At 41.3% G+C, this 25,430-nt stretch overlaps 1 protein-coding gene across 1 annotated transcript in view; it reads left to right on the top strand.

The window, feature by feature from the left end:
- Positions 1-25,430, top strand: part of LOC128740133 (scavenger receptor class B member 1) — a 194,772-nt gene that overhangs the window by 84,669 nt on the left and 84,673 nt on the right. Inside the window, exon 4 of the mRNA XM_053835647.1 lies at positions 18,222-18,339. Within this exon, the coding sequence (XP_053691622.1) occupies positions 18,222-18,339 (118 nt within the window). The remainder of the gene's footprint in view (positions 1-18,221; positions 18,340-25,430) is intronic.

Below are 25,430 nucleotides of genomic sequence, written 5' to 3'. Positions count from 1 at the left end.
CTTACAAATATTTATGTACCCAAGGAAAGAAAATATAATTATTGTACGCAATACGTTGTGAATTTTACTGGATAAGGATTTGGAGGAATACAGAACGGATATTTAAAAATATAGTCAAGTTAATGATAGATTTCAATTACGTAGTCGTGCTAACGTAAGAATAGAATGAATCTTAAATACCTTTGGACACCTTACTTTTTGTTTTTACAAGAACAAAAAGTTAAGTGTCCAAAGGTATTTAAGATTAATTATAGATGTTTCTGAGAAATTAAATAATGATTATTGTGGCAGTAGAAAGGACCAGGTTGAAGCCGACTTGCGTGTGTCGAGACGCGCAACGAATTGGCGACGAGTTTTCCAGGACCGAGTACAATAGAGAGGAATTCTTGATACGGCAAGAGCCGCCCCGGCTCCCGGCTGCTAAAGTAAGTAAGCATCCTAATACTGAAGTAAAAATTAAATAAATTCGATGTATCAAGAGTTTTTACAAGAACAAAAAGTTAAGTGTCCAAAGGTATTTAAGATTAATTATAGATGTTTCTGAGAAATTAAATAATGATTATTGTGGCAGTAGAAAGGCTAGGTCTCGCCGCTAGGTGGATTAATTCGGGTTTTCGATGAAAAGTTTACTGCACCTGGAAAACTTTTTTTGAACTGATTCAATAGGTGAATTCAGTACGCGAGTTTTGAACACACGATTGAAAATTACAATATTGTGAAGAGTTAGCTGTCACAGCACGAAGTTTTACAATGCTTGTATATAGGTATCAAGAGTTACTGAAACAAAAAAAAAGCGTGGTAGCTCAACCATAACAGTGGCCCGACGTTAACGACATTACCCTATCTGAAAACTGCAAGAATTCATATATCATGCATAGCACACTAGATCACCGCGTGCAACGCATACGATCTGACGTGTATGGTAAACAACCACAAAACAGACTTCTCGGGTCTCTTTAGGACGTTTCAGAAAACGATTCCAGCATCAAAATGTATTTTCCAGAAGAACTCGTGGATAGCTACCTTTACTATTGCTTCGCTATTGGTCTTGCAACCACAGCCCAGCAGGAGTTGTAGGTAGGTTGTAGATTGTAGATTTTTGTAGATTTACCTCATGTAAGTAACTAAATATACATGCAGTGTAACTTTTCCTTTGTTCAGTCTGAACTTCTCAGGGCGGACATAAGGTAAATACGGGCAACAAACAAGCACATGGAAGGGAAATTACCATAGGGCTCTACAATATCGATTAAAGTAAAATTAATTCTCTTGATACATCGAATTTATTTAATTTTTACTTCAGTATTAGGATGCTTACTTACTTTAGCAGCCGGGAGCCGGGGCGGCTCTTGCCGTATCAAGAATTCCTCTCTATTGTACTCGGTCCTGGAAAACTCGTCGCCAATTCGTTGCGCGTCTCGACACACGCAAGTCGGCTTCAACCTGGTCGAGCCATCTAGCACGTTGAGCCGCTCTACTCCTGATGCCGGTGGGGTTCTTAAAGAGAACGGATTTCACAGTCCTGCCCGTGCGGCATCCTTGCGACGTGGCCGGCCCACTGTAGTCTCCCAACTTTCGCCAGGTGTACGATGGGAATCTTTCCAAGCAGTGCCTGTAGCTCGTGATTCATACGCCTCCGCCACTCTCCGCTTTCTGTTTGTACGCCGCCAAAAATAGTCCGCAACACCTTTCGTTCAAATACGGCTGGTGCACGTATATCCTCCGTAAGCAAAGTTACTGTCTCAAGTCCGTAGAGGACTACCGGTTTGATTAGCGTTTTGTACATCATCAGCTTTGTGCGGCGACGCTTGCTCCCAGATTGAAGCATCCTGCGGAGGAAAAAGTAGGTTCGATTTCCAGCTTGAATGCGTTGTTGGATCTCCTTACTCGTATTATTGTCGGCGGTGACCAGAGATCTCAAATATACAAACTCATCAACCACTTCCAGTTCATCACTATCAATAGTCACTGTCTGTGGGAGGCAAACGTTGCTTTCTCTGGAGCCTCTTCCTACCATATATTTGGTTTTCGACGCATTAATTTGTAACCCTATTCTCCTAGCCTCCGTTTTTATTCTGGCGTAGATTGCCTCCGTCGTCTCAAGGTTTCTAGTAATGATGTCGAGATCGTCTACGAAGGCTACGAATTGGCTACTCTTGTTAAAGATCGTTCCTCTCGTTTCAATGCCGACTCGCCGGATCACAGCTTCAATAGCGATATTGAATAACATACAGGACAGTCCATCCCTTGCACAGTGGTCAAATTTTGAAAAAACGCGGACATTAGCAACTGGGTAAAAAACTATAGGTATACTGCCCTAAGGGTTGTGCGAAAGGGTGACGTAGGACTATATTAGATCATTAGATCAAAGACTAATGCACACTGCATTTCTGACATATGTATGTTTATAAGAATCTGTGAGTGCCATTGTTTAAGTGAATGTTTAAAAGAGAAAACCGAAGGCAAAGGTCCTAATTCACTATAGAAAAAATTCCTGCCTCCAAAAACCCCCACATACCAAATTTGGTACCATTTGCTTGATTAGTTCTAGAATTTTGAGTAAATTTGTGTTTCATTTGTATAGGAACCCCCCCCCCCCCCTTACGCCCTCTTTAAAATAGTTCTCTTACCCCCTTCATAAAATTGCTGGTCATTTTATCTATCCAACGACACATAAATTGTTCAGTTTCGTTCAGTAGTTTAGTAGTTATTAGCATTTGAAATCTTTCATTCAAGCGTTACAATCCTGTTTTCGTTTTCACAAAGTGCTAGCCAGTCCCAGTATAGTAAACAAAGACGTAGTCCTACGTCAAAACGCGTAATTTTTCAAGGGTGATGTCTTCGGAGAAGTATAATAATAAAATATAGCGCATCTTTCTGTACTATTAGGGTGACCGTGAATTCTCCTATTAGGGAGATACGAACTTTTGTTTTTTTTATAAGGCCATTACAAATATTTAAAAAAGTTTTTGTCCTTCCGGTGTTGGGCCACTGAAGGGGGGAGGGTCGAAAAAAAACAAAGAGCATTTTTTAATCGAACAAAAAAAATATGGATTTTAGGTATTTTTACTTAAAGTTTAAACGTTAAAACCAAATCTTTTCTTGGTTTTAATAAATACGTTGTACCTTTTTCATGCAAAAATCTACGAAGAAAAAGACAAAAACGAAAGAAAATTTTTTTGTCCGAGTTTCGGAAATTCCGCTGTTTGAACTTCCATTGCTATTTCGTGCTAGAAGCGTTAACTCAATTCGTACTCATTTTTCGAGTTTTTCAGGCTGTAGAGCCCACAGACAATTGATTTTATAAAAAAATTTAACTCATATCCTATAAATTATTTTTTTGCCTCCCGTTTTTTCAAGCCAATTTCCAAGCTTAAAAATCGCTTAAATTTATATGCAATGGATTTTGAAAGTGCTCGAGTGGACCTTGCGAATATCAGATGGAATGATTTGTTCGTATCAGAAGACGTTTTCCAAAATGGTGAAGAATATAAACAACGTGCGGGAGACATGCGGGATTTTCTACGATCAATAGACATTTTGAATGTTGATTCGGGAAATGCTATGTTAATCGAGAATTCGATTGATTACAATTCACTATTGTTTTACTATATAATTTACGACATTTTCTCTCGTTATTCTTCGATGATCATGGAACGGCGAAGATTTTTGCACAACTATCCTGAATGGTTTACATCGGCGCTTGTGAATTTAATGAAAGAAAAACGACTAGCCTTGAAGCGGATGCGCCGCTCAGCATCACACGAAAATGGGTCCAATTATAAACAAATATTAAGAATGTTTAAGGCAGCACATAGAGAAGCATATCAAGTGTACATCGAAGATGTTCAAACCCGTTTGAAAAGCAACCCAAAATTGTTCTGGAAATTTGTGAATGGTAGGAGAAAAAGTGTTGGCATCCCGGATCGTGTTAACTATAAGGGTGTTACAGCTACCGATGTTCAATCGTCAACTGAACTTTTTGCACCATATTCCAAAAGTGTGTTTACTGAAGCGACTGGTAGTATCATAGAATTTCCTATTGATAACGACGGGACGCCATACCAACTGTCCCAGGTTTGTGTGGAAAACGGTAATCGTGAACTCGATGCCAACAAGTCCACTGGTCCGGGTATGCTAACAAATAGCATCCTTAAACAATTTCGCCAAGAGTTTGTGTTGCCGCTCACCAGTTTGTTCAATGTGTCGTTAGCTTCCGGTCATTTTCCGGGAATTTAGAAGATTTCGCACATCACTCCGATACATAAAAAAGGCACCAAATGTGACGTAGAAAATTATCGCGGAGTTGCTATACAATCGGCTGTTCCGAAGCTTTTCGAGTCATTAGTTTACAGCCATCTTTATGACAGGGTAGTCGGACGTATTTCTCCTGTGCAACACGGATTCTTGAAGAAGAAATCAGTGGTTACAAATCTGTGCGAGTTCACTTCGATGGTTACGGACTGCATTTCAAAAGGCTTTCAAGTGGATTGCGCATATACCGATATGTCGAAAGCGTTTGATGCCGTTAGTATAAATAGCATCTTGGAGGCGGTTGAAGAGTTTGGCGTTCGAGGTTCACTGTACAACTGGTTAGTGTCGTATTTGAAGCAGAGAATACAATTTGTTAAACTACGTGGCAACAAATCTTGCTCATTTACTGTAGACTCTGGAGTACCGCAAGGCAGTCACTTAGGACCGCTGTTGTTCGTGATTCTAATGAACAAATTGCCTGATGATATCTCCCACTCAAGTATTCTAATTTTCGCCGACGATGTAAAAATATTTTTACCAATCAGGTCCATGGACGATTGCTTGAAATTACAACTCGACCTAGGACACTTTGGAATGTACTGTGAAAATCGTTGATTAAAAGTGAATACAGACAAGTACTCAGTAATGACATTTAGCAGAAAAGTTAGCCCCGTGATCTTCGACTACGCTTACCGGAATAGAGTAGTACCGCGTACAGAATATGTTCGCGACTTGGGAGTAACATTTGACCGCACACTCTCCTTCGATAGACACATTGATAACGTGATCAAAGAGAGCTTGAAGCTGTTCTCACTCGTTAGGAAGTTTGGCCGTGACCTCAATCCACACGCCATATTGGCAATCTACAAAGGCCTTGTTAGGAGCAAACTGGATTTCGCAAGTGTAATATGGCGCCCGCAGTACGTTACCCACATTCAGCGAGTAGAAGGAATCCAAAAGAGATTTATTAGATTTGCTCTTAGAAATCTCGGATAGAACGGAGAGCAGCGGAGAACCACCTTATCATGATCTGTGTTGTTTTGTCGACCTCGACTCGGTCCACTCGAGGCATAAGATAGCCGATATCGTATTCTTCACGTACATCCTTGCAGAGCGAAAGATCAGTCAACCACTTTCCAGTCGATTAGTACTAAACGATAGCCCAGTCTCGCTTCGACGAAGGAGAACTTTTGAACCACCGTTGCGGACCAGAAATTACTCACAGAATGAACCAACTACACGCTTCATGAACAGTTTCAATGCACTTCAAGAAATAATAGCCATCGACATGAACCCAGACACAATAAGAAGTAGGCTTAGATTATATTTTAAAATACAATTATATTAATGTTTCTATTGTTTAGTTTTAATGTGTATTTTAAGAAAAGTGACTTATGAACGTATTTTTATATTTTATACATAGGTTAAGATTGGATAACGGGCACAATAGCCTATATTCAAATACAAATGCAATACAAATCCTGGGGGGGGGGTTGACAAAAACTGTGAAAATCATTTGCAATGGCCTAATTTCAAAAAAAAATATCCAACATGTCGCAGAACATACTGAAATACGCAACTTTGCGGCATACATTAACTATCTATCTCTTACCGGTTGCGAAATATAATGATGTGTTAAACAGGAGCGCTTTTTATACGTAGGACTACGTCTTACGGCAAGTTTTGAGACAGGGTGTCATTCCAAAAAATCGAAAAATGCGAGCGTCACGAAAAATGAAAGGTTTTGAGCGCTAATAGCTCTGCGGTTTTCCGAACGATTTTCAATATTCTTACACCAATCGTTCGGAAAATCTTCTAAGAATTGACCCAAATGAAGAAAAGTATGAACTCTTAATGTTGAACTATTGAAAAATTGAAAATAATGAACCTATGTTTCACCAGAATTCTCGCTTCGTGATTGGTTGGAAGATTCTTTGCGAGGATCTAAACCTATACCAATTTGATATCTGAGCTTGGGAAGTAAGCCAAAACAAGTGACAAAGCTTACTCATTTCAACAAGATTTCTTAACACCGCGGTTCAACCTAGACCATTTTGATGTCCTTGCTTGGGAAGTACGCCAGAGAGAGTGACAAAGCCCTCTTGAGCCAACAGATTTCTTACGAACGCGATTAAACCTAGTCCAATCTGATGTCTGTGTTAGAGAAGTGTGCCAGAAAAAATGACACAAGTTCGTTGTCCCAACAAATCGCAACTTCTTTACTGCGAGACGATTAAACCTCGGCGAATTTGATATCTGTGTTGAAAAAATGTGCTACAGCTGTAGTGTTCGGTTATAATACGACTCTGTATGAATACGCATGCTTGTCGTTTCATTAGAAGTGTAGTGAAAAGATGTGCTGTTGATAAAATAGGATTGAATTGGTAAAATCCCTTCAACGTGGGAAACCGTGGATAATAAAAACAATCTTTAATTTCAGTAAGGTAGCAGGAAAGTAATAGTTTGTGTTCTTGATTTTGTTAAATTGTTTTCAAATTCACAATCTTTTGAGAATTGAAGGTATGCAATGTTACTACTTTGATAAACGTTACATACAACGCATGTAGCATGTATATATGTTGCATATAGCATGTATACATGAAGAATCGAATCTTTACAAGCATGAATACATGCTACTATCACTACAAAGAGACTTACGTAGTCCTGCGTCACCTATATATGCGGTCGTGTCTTGTACACAACCTCTCTGATTTTTTAACGAGTAGGGAAATCTGCTATCAGACACCTGAGAAGACAACTCAGAGAGTGGAGTTTGGTATCCCGACCCCCCTACTGGGGCGTGAGGATCCCGACCCACTAAAACCCTACTCGAGTCTCCAGCCTCAATCCCTTCTGGCACCACCTTATCGGTATTACTTCAGGGAGGGGCTATTGTGCTTAACGCACACTCTTAGATAACTACTGGACTATGGTAGTTAGGCTGTTTATTCGCCGTTAATCGGCTTTCCAGCGGTTTTGTAGCTCAAGTACGATCTGGGTAGCAGCCGCCTTGACCTCACCCCAGACGTCCGAGCTAGAACACATCCTTTGGACTAAGTTATCCGGAGTAGTGTCCTGTCCGCTCACTGCCATCATGTTGCTTCTCACGCCCGCGAAGCGAGGGCATATGAAGAAAGCATGTTCTGCAGTTTTCTCAACGTCCACGCATTCGGGACACGCGGGGGACTCCGCATGCCCAAACTTGTGCAGATACTGTCTAAAACAACCATGCCCTGACAGAATTTGTGTCAGGTGGAAGTTGACTTCGCCGTGGCGCCTGTTATTCCACCCGGATAGTTCCGGGATAAGTCGATGTGTCCACCGGCCTTTTGTGGAATTAGACCATGCCCGCTGCCATGTGGCCATCGAAGCCGATCTTGTGGTACTCCGTATGCCTCTAGTTCCACGTTGGTTGAAGCACTCTACGTCCTCGCTGATGATGATACCAATAGGCATCATACCCGCTAAGACGCAGATTGCGTCATGTGAAACTGTGCGATACGCACTCGCCACTCTTAAGCACTTGAGACGATAGGTGCTTTCCAGCTTGGCTAGATAGCTTTTGGTATCTAACGCCGATGACCACACCGGCCCGCCATACCTGAGTATGGACTGGACCACGTTGGCTAATAACCTTCGCTTGCTGCCATATACCGCAGAGCTATTAGACATCATACGAGATAATGCCGAAATAGCTGTGGAAGCCTTCTTGCAGTAGTCGACATGGCTCCCGAACTTCAGCTTGTCGTCGACCATTACTCCAAGGAGTTTTAAGGACCGCGTTGACGAAATAGTGCAGTCCCGGACGCTGATATTTGCTTGCTGCACCGACTTGCGGTTGTTCACCACGATAACCTCCGTTTTATGATGCGCTAGCTCCAGTTTCCTGGATCGCATCCAATCTTCAACAATGCTTATAGAGTGGGCAGCCGTCAACTCTACCTCTCTGATAGATTCACCATAGACTTCCAGGGTGATATCATCCGCAAAGCCGACAATCACCACCCCTACCGGAAACTTTAGCTTCAACACCTCGTCATACATGACGTTCCACAACACCGGGCCCAGTATGGAACCTTGCGGAACCCCTGCGGTGATTGGAACGCACTTCTGACCCTCCTCCGTGTTGTAGCATAGCACACGATTCTGGAAATAATTTTCCAGGATCCTGTACAGCGACACCGGCACTTGGACGTTCCGAAGCGAGTTGGCTATGGAGTCCCAGCTAGCGCTATTAAACGCATTTCTCACGTCGAGCGTGACAACTGCGCAATAGCGAATACCTGTCCTCTTGCGCTGGATCGCCACCTCGGCTGTCTTAGTGACAGTCAAGATGGCATCCACCGTAGATGTGCCTTTTCGGAAGCCGAATTGGTTCCTTGACAGACCGTTTGTACCCTCAGTGTACTGTACGAGTCTGTTAAGGATAACCCTTTCCAGCACCTTGCCGGCAGTATCGAGCAGACAGATCGCCCTATATGACGAGGGGACACCCGGAGGTTTTCCCGGCTTCGGCAATAGGACCAGATTCTGTCGTTTCCATCTGTCCGTGAAGTTGCCAGCTTCCAGGCATCTATTCATTACTGGCCCGAATAATTCGGGAGCCTCCAGAATAGCCGCTTTAATGGCCATATTCGGGATTCCGTCTGGTCCCGGTGCCTTGCTCACCTTTAGGGACTTAGCGATCTCAATGAGTTCCTCGTTCGTAACCGTTACTTCCTCCCCGACCTCTAAACCACCGTCGCCCACGTTACTTTGGATGTTCGGCACGGAGACCGACCATCCTACGCTATGGTCTGAGATACTGGAACGTCGGCCGTGGGACGACTCAGCGGCCTGAGGCCAGGGCCTTGGCTTGTGGCGCGGAAAAACAGGAGCGCTTAAAAATCAGTTATGCTCAATAACTGCATACGATTTTTTGACGTAGGACTACGTCTTTGTTTACTATACTGGGAATGGGTAGCACTTTGTGAAAACGAAAATAGAAGTGTAACGTTTGAATGAAAGATTTCAAATGCTAATAACTACTAAACTAGGACAAAAACTAGTTCTGAGACTAATTAATATATGGGTGTGGTATAGCTTAATTACATAACGCACTCGACTACTAAATTCCGGGTTGGAGTCCCGGTGCCACGCTAAGCCCAATATTTTTAGCCGCAGATCGAAACTTGCCCAGTATTCAGTCTAACATTTTTCGCACCAAACACTCCTCTGCTTTAATCAAAAAAGAGTTTACGTTTGACCGCGATAAAGTCAGTACCAGTAAAAACAAAAAACTACTAAACTACTGAACGAACAATTTATATATCGTTGGATAGATAAAATGACTAGCAATTTTATGGTGGGGTAAGAGATTGATTTTAAGGAGGGCGTAAGAAGGGGGTGCTCCTACACAAATGAAACATAAATTTTCTCAAAACTGAAGAACTAATCATGGAACCAAATTTGGCATGTGGAGGTATCAGAAGGCAAGGTTTTTTTTTCTATGGTGAATTGCGACCCCTCCCCTCTTTAGGAGAAGGGCTCCCATACAAATTGTATACAAATTTACTCATAACTCGAAAACTAAAAGGAACCAAATTTGGCATTTGGGGGCTTTAGAAGGCAGGAATTTTTTCTATGGTGTACTGAAGCCCATCAGTCTTTTAACAGGGGGAAAATGGAACCAAATTTGGCATGTGGAGGTTTTTGGAGGCATCAATTTATTTTATGACGGTTTTAAACCCCTCACCCCTGTGGTAGGAGGATAAGGACCCTCATACAAATAAAATAGAAATTTTTGCGTATATGCCATATTTTCTGCTATGTAACAAGCGGTAAGCTGTGAAGGTAAACAGTGCCAATTGCCATTCATGCCAAAAGAGAAGGACATTCGAATGGCACTTATTTGCGATGAACGTAATATTATTTGTAACCAATGGCGCTTTTAAAGGGCACAAGCGAGTTAAAGTCTGATTATTGAAACATGTCATGCTACGCATAATCATATTTAATATAATAATCCGTGGGCTGGCCATTCATTACTATTTCAACCTTTATGATGCTGACAAGTGATTTTTAAAAGAAATCTCTATGTCTCAATGGTTGAAGGCGTTGTACTTATGAACCCCCCCCCCCTCCACGTATTTTCAAAGTCACCATTGCATTCAATGAAGAATTGAATCTGAATATATCACTCTTCTCTTTTCAACATTCACTTATATAATGGCTCTCACAGATTCTTATATATATAACATACATATGCCAGAAATGTAGTTTACATTAGTCTTTAATAATCTGATATAGTCCTACGTCACCATGTCGCACAACCCTTAGGGATGTTTACCATGTAGGTTTTACTGCTTTCGAGTGTTCTACAAAGTTATTTAGTATGCTAAAATACACATTTTCACTGAAGACTGTTTGTCGCTAGCACGCATATTCAATCTATACCTCTAAAGAAGGATTTCTGTCTGTCTGTCTGTCTGTCTGTCTGTCTGTCTGTCTGTCTGTCTGTCTGTCTGTCTGTCTGTCTGTCTGTCTGTCTGTCTGTCTGTCTGTCTGTCTGTCTGTCTGTCTGTCTGTCTGTCTGTCTGTCTGTCTGTCTGTCTGTCTGTCTGTCTGTCTGTCTGTCTGTCTGTCTGTCTGTCTGTCTGTCTGTCTGTCTGTCTGTCTGTCTGTCTGTCTGTCTGTCTGTCTGTCTGTCTGTCTGTCTGTCTGTCTGTCTGTCTGTCTGTCTGTCTGTCTGTCTGTCTGTCTGTCTGTCTGTCTGTCTGTCTGTCTGTCTGTCTGTCTGTCTGTCTGTCTGTCTGTCTGTCTGTCTGTCTGTCTGTCTGTCTGTCTGTCTGTCTGTCTGTCTGTCTGTCTGTCTGTCTGTCTGTCTGTCTGTCTGTCTGTCTGTCTGTCTGTCTGTCTGTCTGTCTGTCTGTCTGTCTGTCTGTCTGTCTGTCTGTCTGTCTGTCTGTCTGTCTGTCTGTCTGTCTGTCTGTCTGTCTGTCTGTCTGTCTGTCTGTCTGTCTGTCTGTCTGTCTGTCTGTCTGTCTGTCTGTCTGTCTGTCTGTCTGTCTGTCTGTCTGTCTGTCTGTCTGTCTGTCTGTCTGTCTGTCTGTCTGTCTGTCTGTCTGTCTGTCTGTCTGTCTGTCTGTCTGTCTGTCTGTCTGTCTGTCTGTCTGTCTGTCTGTCTGTCTGTCTGTCTGTCTGTCTGTCTGTCTGTCTGTCTGTCTGTCTGTCTGTCTGTCTGTCTGTCTGTCTGTCTGTCTGTCTGTCTGTCTGTCTGTCTGTCTGTCTGTCTGTCTGTCTGTCTGTCTGTCTGTCTGTCTGTCTGTCTGTCTGTCTGTCTGTCTGTCTGTCTGTCTGTCTGTCTGTCTGTCTGTCTGTCTGTCTGTCTGTCTGTCTGTCTGTCTGTCTGTCTGTCTGTCTGTCTGTCTGTCTGTCTGTCTGTCTGTCTGTCTGTCTGTCTGTCTGTCTGTCTGTCTGTCTGTCTGTCTGTCTGTCTGTCTGTCTGTCTGTCTGTCTGTCTGTCTGTCTGTCTGTCTGTCTGTCTGTCTGTCTGTCTGTCTGTCTGTCTGTCTGTCTGTCTGTCTGTCTGTCTGTCTGTCTGTCTGTCTGTCTGTCTGTCTGTCTGTCTGTCTGTCTGTCTGTCTGTCTGTCTGTCTGTCTGTCTGTCTGTCTGTCTGTCTGTCTGTCTGTCTGTCTGTCTGTCTGTCTGTCTGTCTGTCTGTCTGTCTGTCTGTCTGTCTGTCTGTCTGTCTGTCTGTCTGTCTGTCTGTCTGTCTGTCTGTCTGTCTGTCTGTCTGTCTGTCTGTCTGTCTGTCTGTCTGTCTGTCTGTCTGTCTGTCTGTCTGTCTGTCTGTCTGTCTGTCTGTCTGTCTGTCTGTCTGTCTGTCTGTCTGTCTGTCTGTCTGTCTGTCTGTCTGTCTGTCTGTCTGTCTGTCTGTCTGTCTGTCTGTCTGTCTGTCTGTCTGTCTGTCTGTCTGTCTGTCTGTCTGTCTGTCTGTCTGTCTGTCTGTCTGTCTGTCTGTCTGTCTGTCTGTCTGTCTGTCTGTCTGTCTGTCTGTCTGTCTGTCTGTCTGTCTGTCTGTCTGTCTGTCTGTCTGTCTGTCTGTCTGTCTGTCTGTCTGTCTGTCTGTCTGTCTGTCTGTCTGTCTGTCTGTCTGTCTGTCTGTCTGTCTGTCTGTCTGTCTGTCTGTCTGTCTGTCTGTCTGTCTGTCTGTCTGTCTGTCTGTCTGTCTGTCTGTCTGTCTGTCTGTCTGTCTGTCTGTCTGTCTGTCTGTCTGTCTGTCTGTCTGTCTGTCTGTCTGTCTGTCTGTCTGTCTGTCTGTCTGTCTGTCTGTCTGTCTGTCTGTCTGTCTGTCTGTCTGTCTGTCTGTCTGTCTGTCTGTCTGTCTGTCTGTCTGTCTGTCTGTCTGTCTGTCTGTCTGTCTGTCTGTCTGTCTGTCTGTCTGTCTGTCTGTCTGTCTGTCTGTCTGTCTGTCTGTCTGTCTGTCTGTCTGTCTGTCTGTCTGTCTGTCTGTCTGTCTGTCTGTCTGTCTGTCTGTCTGTCTGTCTGTCTGTCTGTCTGTCTGTCTGTCTGTCTGTCTGTCTGTCTGTCTGTCTGTCTGTCTGTCTGTCTGTCTGTCTGTCTGTCTGTCTGTCTGTCTGTCTGTCTGTCTGTCTGTCTGTCTGTCTGTCTGTCTGTCTGTCTGTCTGTCTGTCTGTCTGTCTGTCTGTCTGTCTGTCTGTCTGTCTGTCTGTCTGTCTGTCTGTCTGTCTGTCTGTCTGTCTGTCTGTCTGTCTGTCTGTCTGTCTGTCTGTCTGTCTGTCTGTCTGTCTGTCTGTCTGTCTGTCTGTCTGTCTGTCTGTCTGTCTGTCTGTCTGTCTGTCTGTCTGTCTGTCTGTCTGTCTGTCTGTCTGTCTGTCTGTCTGTCTGTCTGTCTGTCTGTCTGTCTGTCTGTCTGTCTGTCTGTCTGTCTGTCTGTCTGTCTGTCTGTCTGTCTGTCTGTCTGTCTGTCTGTCTGTCTGTCTGTCTGTCTGTCTGTCTGTCTGTCTGTCTGTCTGTCTGTCTGTCTGTCTGTCTGTCTGTCTGTCTGTCTGTCTGTCTGTCTGTCTGTCTGTCTGTCTGTCTGTCTGTCTGTCTGTCTGTCTGTCTGTCTGTCTGTCTGTCTGTCTGTCTGTCTGTCTGTCCGTATGTTCCTTATAGAATCGAAAACTACAGAACCAATCGGCATGAAAATATGCATGTAGAGGTTTTTTGGGGCCAGGAAAAGGTTTTAGTGATGGTTAGAAACCCCTCCCTCCACTAAGAGGGGGGGCTCCCATACAATTGAAACACAAATTTCTGCATAACTCGACAACTAATCAAGCAAATAGAACAAAATTTGGCATGTGGGTGTTTCCGGTGACAAGAATTTATTCTATGGTAAATTGAGAACCCTCCCCTCTTTATAAGGGGAATTATAACTCCTCTCCTCTTTAAAAGGGGGGGCTTCCATACAAATTTCCTCATAACTCGAGAACTAATCAAGCAAATGGAACCAAATTTGGCATGTGAAGGTTTTCGAGGGCAAGAATATTTTCTATAGTAAATTAGGACCCCTCCCCACTTTAAGAGAGGGGGCTCCTGTACCAAAGAAACACAATTTTCCTCATAACTCGAAAACTAATCAAGCAAATGGAACCAAATTTGACACGTGGGTGTTCTTGGAGACAAAAATTCTTTCTATGATGAACTGGGACCCCTCTTCACTTTAGGAGGGGGGGCTCCTATACAAATGAAATACAAATTTCCTCATAACTCGAGAGCTAATCAAGCAAATGAAACCAAATTTGGCATGTGAAAGTTTTCGAGGGCAAGAATATTTTCTATGGTGAATTAGAACCCCTCCCCACTTTAAGAGGGGGAGCTCCTATACAAACGAAATACAAATTTCCTAATAACTCGAGAGCTAATCAAGCAAATCGAACCAAATTTGACACGTGGGTGTTTTTGGAGACAAAAATTTTTTCTATGATGAACTGGGACCCCACCTCACTTTAATAGGGGGCTCCTATACAAATGAAATACAAATTTCCTCATAACTCGAGAGCTAATCAAGCAAATGAAACCAAATTTGGCATGTGAAAGTTTTCGAGGGCAAGAATATTTTCTATGGTGAATTAGGACCCCTCCCAACTTTAAGAGGGGGGGCTCCTATACAAACGAAATACAAATTTCCTCATAACTCGAGAACTAATCAAGCAAATGGAACCAAATTTGGCACGTGGGTGTTTTTGGAGACAAAAATTTTTTCAATGATGAATTGGGACCCCTACCCACTTTAGGAGGGGGGGCTCCTATACAAATGAAATTCAAATTTCCTCATAACTCGAGAACTAACCAAGCAAATAGAACCAAATTTGGCATGTGGAGGTTTCTGGAGGCAAAAATATTTTCTATGGTGAATTAGGACCCCTTCCAACTTTACGAGGGGGTGCTTTTACACAAATAAAATACAAATTTCCTCATAATTCGAGAACTAATCAAGCAAATGGAACCATATTTGGCATGTGGGTGTTTTTGTAGGCAAGAATATTTTCTATGGTATATTTTCTATGGATTTCCCTACTTAAAGAGGGGGGGGGGGCTCCTATACAAATGAAAAACAAATTTCTTCATAACTCGAGAACTAATCAAGCAAATGGAACCAAATTTGACATGTAAGTGGTTTTGGACGCAAGATTTTTTTCTATGGTGAATTGAGACCCCTCTCTTCTTTAGAAAGCGAGTTATGGCCCATCTCCCCTTTAAGAGTGTGGGCTTCCATACAAATGAAATGCAAATTTCCTCTTATCTCGAGAACTAATCAATCGAATGGAACCAAATTTGGCATGTGGGAGTTTTAGATGGCAGAAATTTTTTCTATGGTGAATTACGACCCCTTCCCCTTTTAAGAGGGGAGCTCCCATACAAATGAAATTCAAATTTCCTTATAACTTGAGAACTAATCAAGCAAATGGAACCAAATTTGGTATGTGGGAGATTTTGGAGTCTTGAATTCATTTTACGATAGTTGGAGACCTCTCACCTCTGTGGTGAGACTCTCATACAAATAAAACAGAAATTTTTGTGAAACATAAAAACTAATCGAACTCGAGAAATTCGAGACTCTTCCATAAAACATTAGTCAATACAAGACCACAAAAACTATCTATAGTAACACTAGATCATTCAGGACGAGACGGTCGCGAGTGTTGCCGGTGACCCGCCGTCGGAAGCGCCGCCCACTGGGGGACTTGCAAAACTCGAGATTGTGACAAAGATCATCCGAGATTCATTATTTATGTACAACACAGGTTAATTTGTGGCAATACGAAGTTTGTCGGGTCAGCTAGTAAGTTATAAAATAAAATGCAATACTCAAAAAAAAATTTCAGTTTCGGGGAGCTTCGCACAAACCAGAATACCATTAGGTGAAAGTACTATATTTTAACTTATAACTTGACTTTTTTGCTTAACGTAAGAACAACTTAACACGAACAAACAAGACACATCACTTATGGTTCTTACAAAACATTAAAATTACCTTTTTCGCTAACCGGTTTCGGGTTTAATCCAACCCATCTACGGAGCGGTGGTCGACTGCATACGCATTGTGATTTGTTGTCTGCAGTCGACCACCGCTCCGTAGATGGGTTGGATTAAACCCGAAACCGGTTAGCGAAAAAGGTAATTTTAATGTTTTGTAAGAACCATAAGTGATGTGTCTTGTTTGTTCGTGTACTATATTTTATCTATAAAAAAATATTTTCATCAGGAGATCTCCAAAGGAATCTCAAGAAAATCAATTGAAAAATGTGTTATTTTTTGATAAAATTTTTTATAGCTCGCTAAGCGAAAGAGATAGAGAGTTACAGTTTTTAACAAAGTTGCTTATTTTAATGTGTTATACAACTTTGCTGAAGACACCATACCTTTTTGAACGCATTTTAATAAACGAAAATTTGTATCAGCCTAATGAAGCCACCAAAATCACAATAGTTTGCTATAACGCAAAAAAAGAGTTATTTTTGAGGCATAGTGTCTTTGGAGAAGTTTAATAATAAAATATAGCGCATTTTTTGCACTATTAGGGTGACCGTGAATTCACCTATTAGGGTGATACAAACTTGATTTTTTTAAATAATTTCAAATAAAAAATTTTTTCTTCAAAAAGTTGCAAAGCATACTAAAATAAGCAATTTTGCTGAATATAGTAACTATCTATTTCTTACCGGTTGCGAAATATAATGATGTGCCAAAAAGGAGTACTTAAAAATCAATTATGCTCAATAACTTTGCACACAATTTTTTTATTGCTTTCAAATGTTCTACAAAATAACAGTGTATTTTAGCACACTGAATAACTTTGTAGAACACTCGAAAGCAGTAAAAAAATCGTGTGCAAATTTATTGAGCATAACTGATTTTTAAGCGCACCTTTTTAACACATCATTATATCTCGCAACCAGTAAGAGATAGATAGTTAATGGATTCAGCAAAGTTTGCTTATTTTAGTATGTTCTGCAACTTTTTGAAGAAAAAAAATTTTAGCTGCCAAGAAGGAGCGTTGTTTTCAATGAGGCTTCGAAAAGAGCAGCATCAGCAAGTGCTCTCGTCGATTCACCATGAAATTTTGCGGATCATAGGAAATGATCCCAAGACACGCACAAGGCAAGTGGTGGCACAGCCTTGTGTTCCACATATGCTTGCTGAACCGGGTAAAAATGCATCCTTTCCAACCTACAGACCTGCTGCCTGCGTATAAACCAAAGCGGCTTGAGTTTTGCAGGATTATGCTAGCAAAACTGAAGGCGAGCCCTGAATTCATGAAAATTATGGTTTTTTCTGTTCATACGCGTCAGACCGTGTCCGTCGCACGCAGTGATCTAGTGTGCTATGCGCTATGTATGAGTTCGTGCAGTTTTCAGATACTAAAGGGCCAAACAGAATGCTGTGTCAACGCGTCCGTCAGCGTTATTCTGACAGTTTTCCCATGGGTTTACTGTCAAATTGACGCTGACGGATGCATTAATTCAACACTCAACATCTTACGTTTAAAATTAAATTGCAACGAAACTAAAAGAGATAACAGTACCAGAACTTCAAATTAGTAGATAAAGGCAATCAATTGCATTACAGAAATGCTTATTTTTAAGTTTTTTGCTTCTGAAAAGTTACTAAATTTGATAGAGTAAGTTTAAGTACAATTTTCCGTGTAAAATTTTCTCAGCTTTCGAATAAAAGCAACAGAATCGATCTAGCTAGGATAATTTATGTAGTATAGTTAATTTAAGGCAAACAGAACTGAAAACTAAAAACGTTTAAAAATTCTGTAAAGATTGAGATTTGACCATATTGTAGAACGATTTTTTTCGTCAAATGCGGTCCTCTATTTCCCCCTGAAATATTTGCACTAAGCAACCTAACACCCTGTACAGTTCTAAACCGTTGTAACATAATATCACAGACAAACAGACATAACACTCGTTTTCCATTCTTCGTACCGATTAAACCGTCATTTCAAATTTGGGCTTAGTTGGGAATGTCTTCGTTTTGGTCAAAGTGGCGCTTTTTGACGAAAGAAAGGGAATTCCCCATAAAAAATACTTGCTACTTCGAGGAATACTCCTGTTGTTATTTGATATTTGGGAATGTCGATCATAGATGCTGCTAGTGTTCAGGCTAAATGTGAGGTACGATAATTTTTAAAGATTTTTCTTCCAAGAGTTATGTCTGTTTGTCTGTGATAATATCATGATTTGTTATAACTTCTGATTAGGTTCTTTCTAAGAGCTCAGTTAAGTTCTTTTACAGATCCAAAATAACTTCGTCAGAAAAACAAGAAAAGTTTCTTTCATTGTAAAAAAAGAATTTAGTGATATCTTTTAGGTCCTCTAATGTCGATTAACAATGACCTTCTTGATCACTTATTATTGATTTGTATGAGAGTAAATGAAGTAATTCTAGTTGTTTTAAATTTCTTTTACAGGTGCAGGATAACAGCAGCTACGAAATATATGGAATACAAGCTACTAAATTCGTATTCGAAAAAAACGCTCTTGATAACGGTGAATTCGATAAAAGAAATAAGTGCTTCTGCAGGCAAGGTAAACTTGAATAAACATAAAGTTCTAACATAGGCTGTGGTGCAAAATTGATTGGACACATACAAATTTTTCGAGGTTTCGTTCATTACACTCGAATAATTAACCTCTGTATCCTGTATTCTGTATCTGTATAGTCATCGGGTTACTAGTAAACTAGTTTATTTGCTGTCTAGGCCAACTATTCATCAGGGCAACTACGAAAATACAGTTTACAATTACATTCAGTCAGGGGCGGACTGGGAGCCAAAGGGCCCACCGGGCCTTTGAGATTAGGGGCCCCGTGCAACTTGACTCGACTCAGTCACTGTCGAGTGTCGAGTATCGGGAGAACGGGCAGCATAACGGCTCGATGCTCGAAACAAAACAAACTCAGTCGTTATTAGCACCGAGTTACCAACTTTTAGCGTGTGCGGCATATTAGCGGTTCACGGTACTTTAGTTTGGACGCATTTTTCTTCAACCCAATCTTCGCTACTTTGAGTTTTAGTTTTTTCAGCCACCACCACAGATGTTGTTCTATCGACAATATTCATTTCATTGGCAAAGCAGACGAACTAACTAGATTTGCTGAAGATTGTGCCTGTGTGTGCTCCTTTAATAACATCCTGTAACGGCATGTTGAACAGCCCACATGAGGGACCATCACGTTGATAAAGTCCACTGCGAGGTTAGAATGGTCATGATTTTACGGTCGATGGAATCATGCACAACTTTGAAATCAATGAAATAATTGTGCGTAGAATTCTGTATTCATGAAATTTTTGGAGGATCTGCCGCAGCGTGATTGACCGTGCTTCAGCGAACCCGGAAGAGAACTTTTCACATTCTGATAAGTGCCACTGTGCATCTTTGCCAGCAATGCAACGTTTTCCTTATCTAAATAGAGAAGTTGTAAAGTTTATTATGTTCCTAATTTATTCGTGTACAGCAATGCAGCTGTTGATATGCATCAAAGGCTTATGCGCACTCTGCCGGTAGGTGATGAGTTTACTGAAAGCTTCGCGTAAAACTTACACAGTGAGTTCCACCAGAAGATCTCATTTAGAATTTTGCGCGCATTGGCAAATTCCTTATCATGCGTTAATTTGTGTCCTTCTGCAATTTTCGCCTTGTAACAATAGGTGTTGATTGCCGGAGTTACGATAAAAGCAACTAATAAAAGTTGCATATGAAAGAGGGAGATCGCATGACAAAAAGTTTCCGAAGTGGAAATGAGTTGGAAACTCACATGTGGAATTGATCGGTCAGGATTAAGAATAATCGCGAGCCACGAATCAATTTTGTGCGAACTTTTATTCGAGGCGGTTCGATAGCTAGTTTAGCTAGAAAAGATCTAGGAAGTTCTAACTGAAGTGCCATTGTCAAGTGCCACGTGCTTGAATGGTAAAAGTAAGTGAAATATTAGTCTCTAGTTGGCACTAGATTTCTTAAATATTAGTTTAGCTTACAGAATCAGAACGTGCAATAGTGCCTATGAACGCTTAATTTAAAGCGAATTGGTTAATACACATACTAGGTAAGGCGAGAGTCGTCTAATTGAGAATTAGAATAAGACTTTTAATTATTCTGTGTGGTGAAAAGAAAACCTACTGTTCACGTAGGTTTTTTTCTAGGCTGAAATTGTATACGAGCACCGATTGTACAGCGTAAAAAGGGCCACCCTAGAACTTCATCTCGCCGCGGCCAGGCGTATCAGAACCACCCGCTGAAATTCCTCCGCACGACACTCACGGAAGTTCAAAAGTAGGACGATTTCCCGTAACACCACCCAACGTGGTTTGAAAGCTTGAGTTTCGATCATCATCCGTCGTCGAAACCCTCTCCGTAGACGCGAACCAACGTCGTTCATGTAGCGTCTGCGCAGATCATCGCATCGTGAACTCCATCGGTCATCATTTGTCATCCCCGGCACGCATTAACTACGGTCGTAGCCCTCGCTAGTTGCGCAGCTTTGAGAGTAATCCTGGAGTAATCAGAACCGTACGTCGGAACGTTGCGAAATGGTTTCGGAGAGTTGCTGGTGGCAAAAGCCACAGAGTTATGTTGGAGATAGCATGTAAGTGCACAAATGTAAACCCCTCATGAACAGGTTGTGACGTCACGAATAGGTAGATTAGGCCTTTGTAAACTCGATGAATATAAGGTATCAACAACGCTAAAACGTTTTTACAGAACGCTCGGTAAAGTTTCGCTCCATTTTTATTCGTGTTAGTCCGTTTAGTTTACCTTCCCATGCATTTTGTTTTGCGAACATCTCTTTGCGCGGAGTAAATTCGGTAATTTTGTGCGATTTCGGATTTTTGCCTTTGCTTTGGGAAGTCTGAATGATATCGGGTGTTTGAGCTTTTGAAAACCCGCCCTAAGAAGTGAGCCTCAGCCGGGCGCTTCGAACATGCCTCAGTAGCCTCTCCCAACAGGAGAGTGGCGCTTAAGCTGCTGATGGTATCGCAGCTCAAGTCAGTTCGTTACAAAGTAAACACGAAGATCAGCAGGTACAGGATAAGAATTTTGAGCGACGGCAAAACTGTGGAGCCATCAACACAGGAGGAGGTCAAAAGAGCAATCAGTGAGCTGAAAAACGGTAAAGTTGCTGTAAACGATGGTATCCTGGCTGAACTTCTAAAAGCGAGGAGCGAGCAGCTGCACGAAACAATTCGCCACCTCATTGTCACGAACATAATATGGGAGGAAAACAAATCTCGGAGGAGTGGTTGATTGGCCTCATTTCCCATAATTTAAAAAACGGACATCGACTTGAGAGTAAAAACTATCGAGACATTACGTTGCTCAATTTTGCCTATAAGGCGCTCTCCCTATCGTGTGTGGCTGAGTCCGTTAGCTGAGTTCTTCGTCGGCGAGTATCAAGCTGGTTTTCATGAGGGTCGCTTCACGATGGATCAGATATTTACCCTGCGTCCAGTAACTGACGTTTTTATGGATTTCAAGGCGGCATACGATTCAGTAAAACGAAATGAGCTGTGACAGTTAACGCTAGGACATGGTTTTCCCACAGAACGTAACTAACGTTGATTCGTGTGACGCCGGATGAGTAAAAATTATGAGTCAGAATAGCAAATTAGACCTCACGTGCTTTTTGATTTTGCGGATGACGTCGATATCACCGAAATCAAAAGAAGAGCAGCAAAAGAAGCCTTTAGATCATTTATTGAGAAATTGGGACTTACCATTAACACCGCCAAAACGAAGTACATGGCGTGGAAATCCAAATGGTGTTGGTGTCGAAGAGGAACTGAATATATTTTGGTATGTTCGTGATATGTGACAACGATGTAAGTCGCAAAATAAAACGACTAATTGCAGCTGCGAATTGGCCTTTACGCAGGCATTACATTTTGTAGCTGAAGTCCCGTAGCTTGCAAATTCGCATAAACTGACGCTCTAGAGAACACTAATCCTTTCGGTGGCCCTTTACGGACATGAATCATGGACGCTAAAAGCAGCTGATCGACGAATGCTTCGAGTTTTAGCGTAATATTGCAAAATCCAAAATGGCGTGTAGCGCAGACGCATGAACCACGAGCTGTATTAAGAATGTAAATATGCTGTTATAATGAAGATAGTACAGTGTGACAGTCTGCGCTGGGCTGGTCACGTGTCTAGAATGTCCGACGAAAGAGTAACCAAAATTATTTTAAGCATAGAATCAAGAAGAGGCCGTAGACTTCGGAGTAGACATCGCACTGATAGATGTGCGCTATCGAGGATGATGCACGTTCAGCTGGTGTTCGAGGGGTTTGAAGAAAGGTAGCCCAGAATTGAGTACTGAAGGACCATAATTCATTCGGCGCAGGATCGATAACGGACCGTCGCCACTGAAGTAAACTAAGTATGGAGCTTAAACCGACAGTTCGATATTTATAAGTAGTCAAATAACTGCGGATGAAATACTAATTCTACTTTTAATTACTCAGAATTGAAGCTGGTAATATTTTCTGAGCTTGGACCCCAACAGCTCAACTTAAATGGTTTCATGAATCACGGGGCCCCAGCAATTGAACATTCGTGAGTCGTAGAAAAAGTTTAATTGAAAGAAAAATTTTGGTTTAAAGTTCGGGGCCCCAATAGTCCCATTTGAAGCTGAATTTTCAATCATCAAATCGGTTGATTTCATAAATCATGGGGCCTCAGCAATTGAACATTCGTGAATCGTTTTGGAAAATCTCATTTTGTGTAACGACGAAATTTTTACTGGGGCCCACCGGGCATTTGCCCGGTTGCCCGGTGGGCCAGTCCGCCCCTGGATTCAGTTACAAAATCAATTTTTCACACGCAAACATATTAAACCATTTTTTGTCAAATTTGTTTCGGTGGATTTTTTCTTCCATTAGTCGAACTACACTATAAAGAAACAGTACAATTTATTATAAACTACTAGGTTGATCTAACTTTCAAAATTCAAATTTGAAAACCGACGAGAAATAACTTACACAGTCATTCCTGTACACAACACAGTATCGTCACAGACAAACAGACATAACTTTTGGAAGAAAAATTATCGTACCTTACATTTTGTTAGAACACTAGCGCCATCTATGATCGACATTTCCAAATATCAAATAGCGACAGGAGTATCCGTTGAACTAGCAAGTATTTTTTATGGGGTATTCCCCTTCTTTCGCTAAAAAGCGCCAATTTGACCAAAACGGAGACATTCCCAACTAAGCCCAAATTTGAAATGACGGTTTTAATGGTACGAAGAATGGAAAACGAGTGTTATGTCTGTTTGTCTGTGGTACGGTTATGACTTTCAGTAACAACATTCCATCAAGAAGACTGGCAACTCTGCCATAAGTTGAGAGACAGTAACAGCAATGCTCTCTGCCGAGTTAAAGTTAAACTACCACATACTAGTATGTGTAAATTGGAATATGAATGTACACAAACACGTATGAAATGCATTGCCACTAGGGCTGTCTAACCGGTAGTACCGAAACCGGTAATACCGGCCAATTTTTGGATACCGAAATACCGGTTTTGGAAAGGCAAAAAACCGGTATTTCCGGTATTTTCTAATCAGAACTAAATTTGATAGAAGATTATAAAACTCTTAGAAAAACAACTTGGTGTTAATGCAGACGAGATTCTTCGACTACTAACAATGAAGAGAGTGAAATGGTGGGTCAAATAATTAGAGTAAGGAGGGGTAAAAGTGCGATGCGGGTAAAAGTGCGATTCAATGATTTATCGGTGCAGATTCCGAGTAAATTTTCTACATTGGCATGGATGGGTGACTACTTTGACAGCTTGAATCTAACGTAAACTTTGGTTGCTTACGAAGCATAGTTGCTCAGTTATGTGCAAATGTTATTCTAGGGCGGTTTTGATGTAATTTTTCGTTATACGGCATAAGGAAAATATTACTTGTTGAAAATTTGTAGCAGCCTTTTACATCACTCGCATATCTGTTTCGAAAATACAGCGAAAATAATTTACAAAATATATTTCGCTTTTCCGTAATTTAATCTAACTCCGTCAAGCGCCTAGCGGGGTAAAAGTTCGATTCACGGACAGGGCAAAAGTGCAATTCATGGGTGAGACGAAAATGTATAGCTAATTATATACAGCTTTAGGCACTATATTACAGATACTAGAAATGGAAGATCTGCAGAAGACTGCAGGCTCTACAGATGTTGGCCGAAGAAAAACAATGTGTTTCCGCTGATGAAACAACAGACCAACGTTTGGAAAAGTTTCGATCTAACGGAGGCTGCAATACACCAGCGCAAAATAGAAAAGGTGCAAGTTGAGAATATTCCTTACCGAAACATAACGCAGATTGAAGATAATATGGTTTTGTTAGCTACTGCTGGACTAATTTCATGGATTTTAGCTTCGAACTTTTGCCCCGCGGTATTCGCACTTTTGCCCCGCTAGTGGGGTAAAAGTGCGAAATGGCACGTGATCAGGAAGAATGAAGAATTTATTTTGCAAAACACTATTACCGCAGATGATTTATAGTTGAATGTGAAGACATTAAGTTACTGCATCACTATAAAATATATTATGTTGTTGTCCTTCTTTTTATCTCACGAAAATTTATGACAACTTCAAACATCACACTTATGCCCCGCCCTACTCTATAGCTCTTGAATCCGTTTAAGGCACAGGAGGGCATCGTTGCTGTAAAAATGTTTCATTGTATGAGACAGACGTCGCGTTTCAATTTATTTTTGAACAGCTTGATATTTAAAAGTCACAAAATTATTCGAAGCTCTCAAATAACGAATTTAGGAAACAAGATTAGGGCCCAGAAGAGAGAGAGCTTCAGTTTCAACTGAATCAGCGCCGCTTCGTTTTAAAATTGGCTTCAATTAGTGTCATTCAAACGATTTTCACTTCATCATGACGACCGGTTTTAAATTTTCATTTGTATTTCTCAATTAAATGTTCAGAAAAAGGGCAACTGAATGCAATTGAATTGATTTTGAGTAACATTTCCTACCATTTAACGCATATTATGATTAACCTGCTCAACATCGACAAATCGCGCCTGACTGTTAATTGTCGTCATTTGACACAGTCACTAGCTTCAACTGAAGTTTGCTTGAAACGTTCTGTTCAACAAATGAAATAAGTCGCTTCATGTGTGAAGCGAAGGTAAGAGAAAGTCAGTTTCATTTATTTGTTTCGACAATGTCGGGCCCTGATCAGACTACGGGGATCTTTGCGCTTTTTGAGCATTCTTGCCGTCAAAGGATCTACCAGGAAAGAATTTGGAATATTTTTCAAGTCTTTCGAGTGATACATTGATTAAACAAGGAGATGAAATCTGCATCTGCACTATCTTCGAATAGTGGGAATGATAACAGAGAAGAGAGGATATCTGTGAAGTATTATGAAGAGGATGACGCTATACAAGAGTTCCGGTTTGGGGATAGAGGAAAAATTCGTGATGAGACTGTAGGAGACCGGGGCATTAATTATGCTGTAAACTACAATACAAGATATTTGTTAATCATTAAAAGCGAGTTTCCCTACTTTAAATTTGAAGAAATGGAAGGAAAATTCCTGATGCGCTTAGAGCCGTTCGTCAGACATCGATGAAAGCGGAAGTTTTTTCAACTGTTGGA

Source organism: Sabethes cyaneus, chromosome 3, assembly GCF_943734655.1.
Source record: "Sabethes cyaneus chromosome 3, idSabCyanKW18_F2, whole genome shotgun sequence".
Taxonomy (NCBI): domain Eukaryota; kingdom Metazoa; phylum Arthropoda; class Insecta; order Diptera; family Culicidae; genus Sabethes; species Sabethes cyaneus.
Note: the sequence above shows the minus strand (reverse complement) of the source record. Positions and strands in the feature narration are given on the sequence as shown.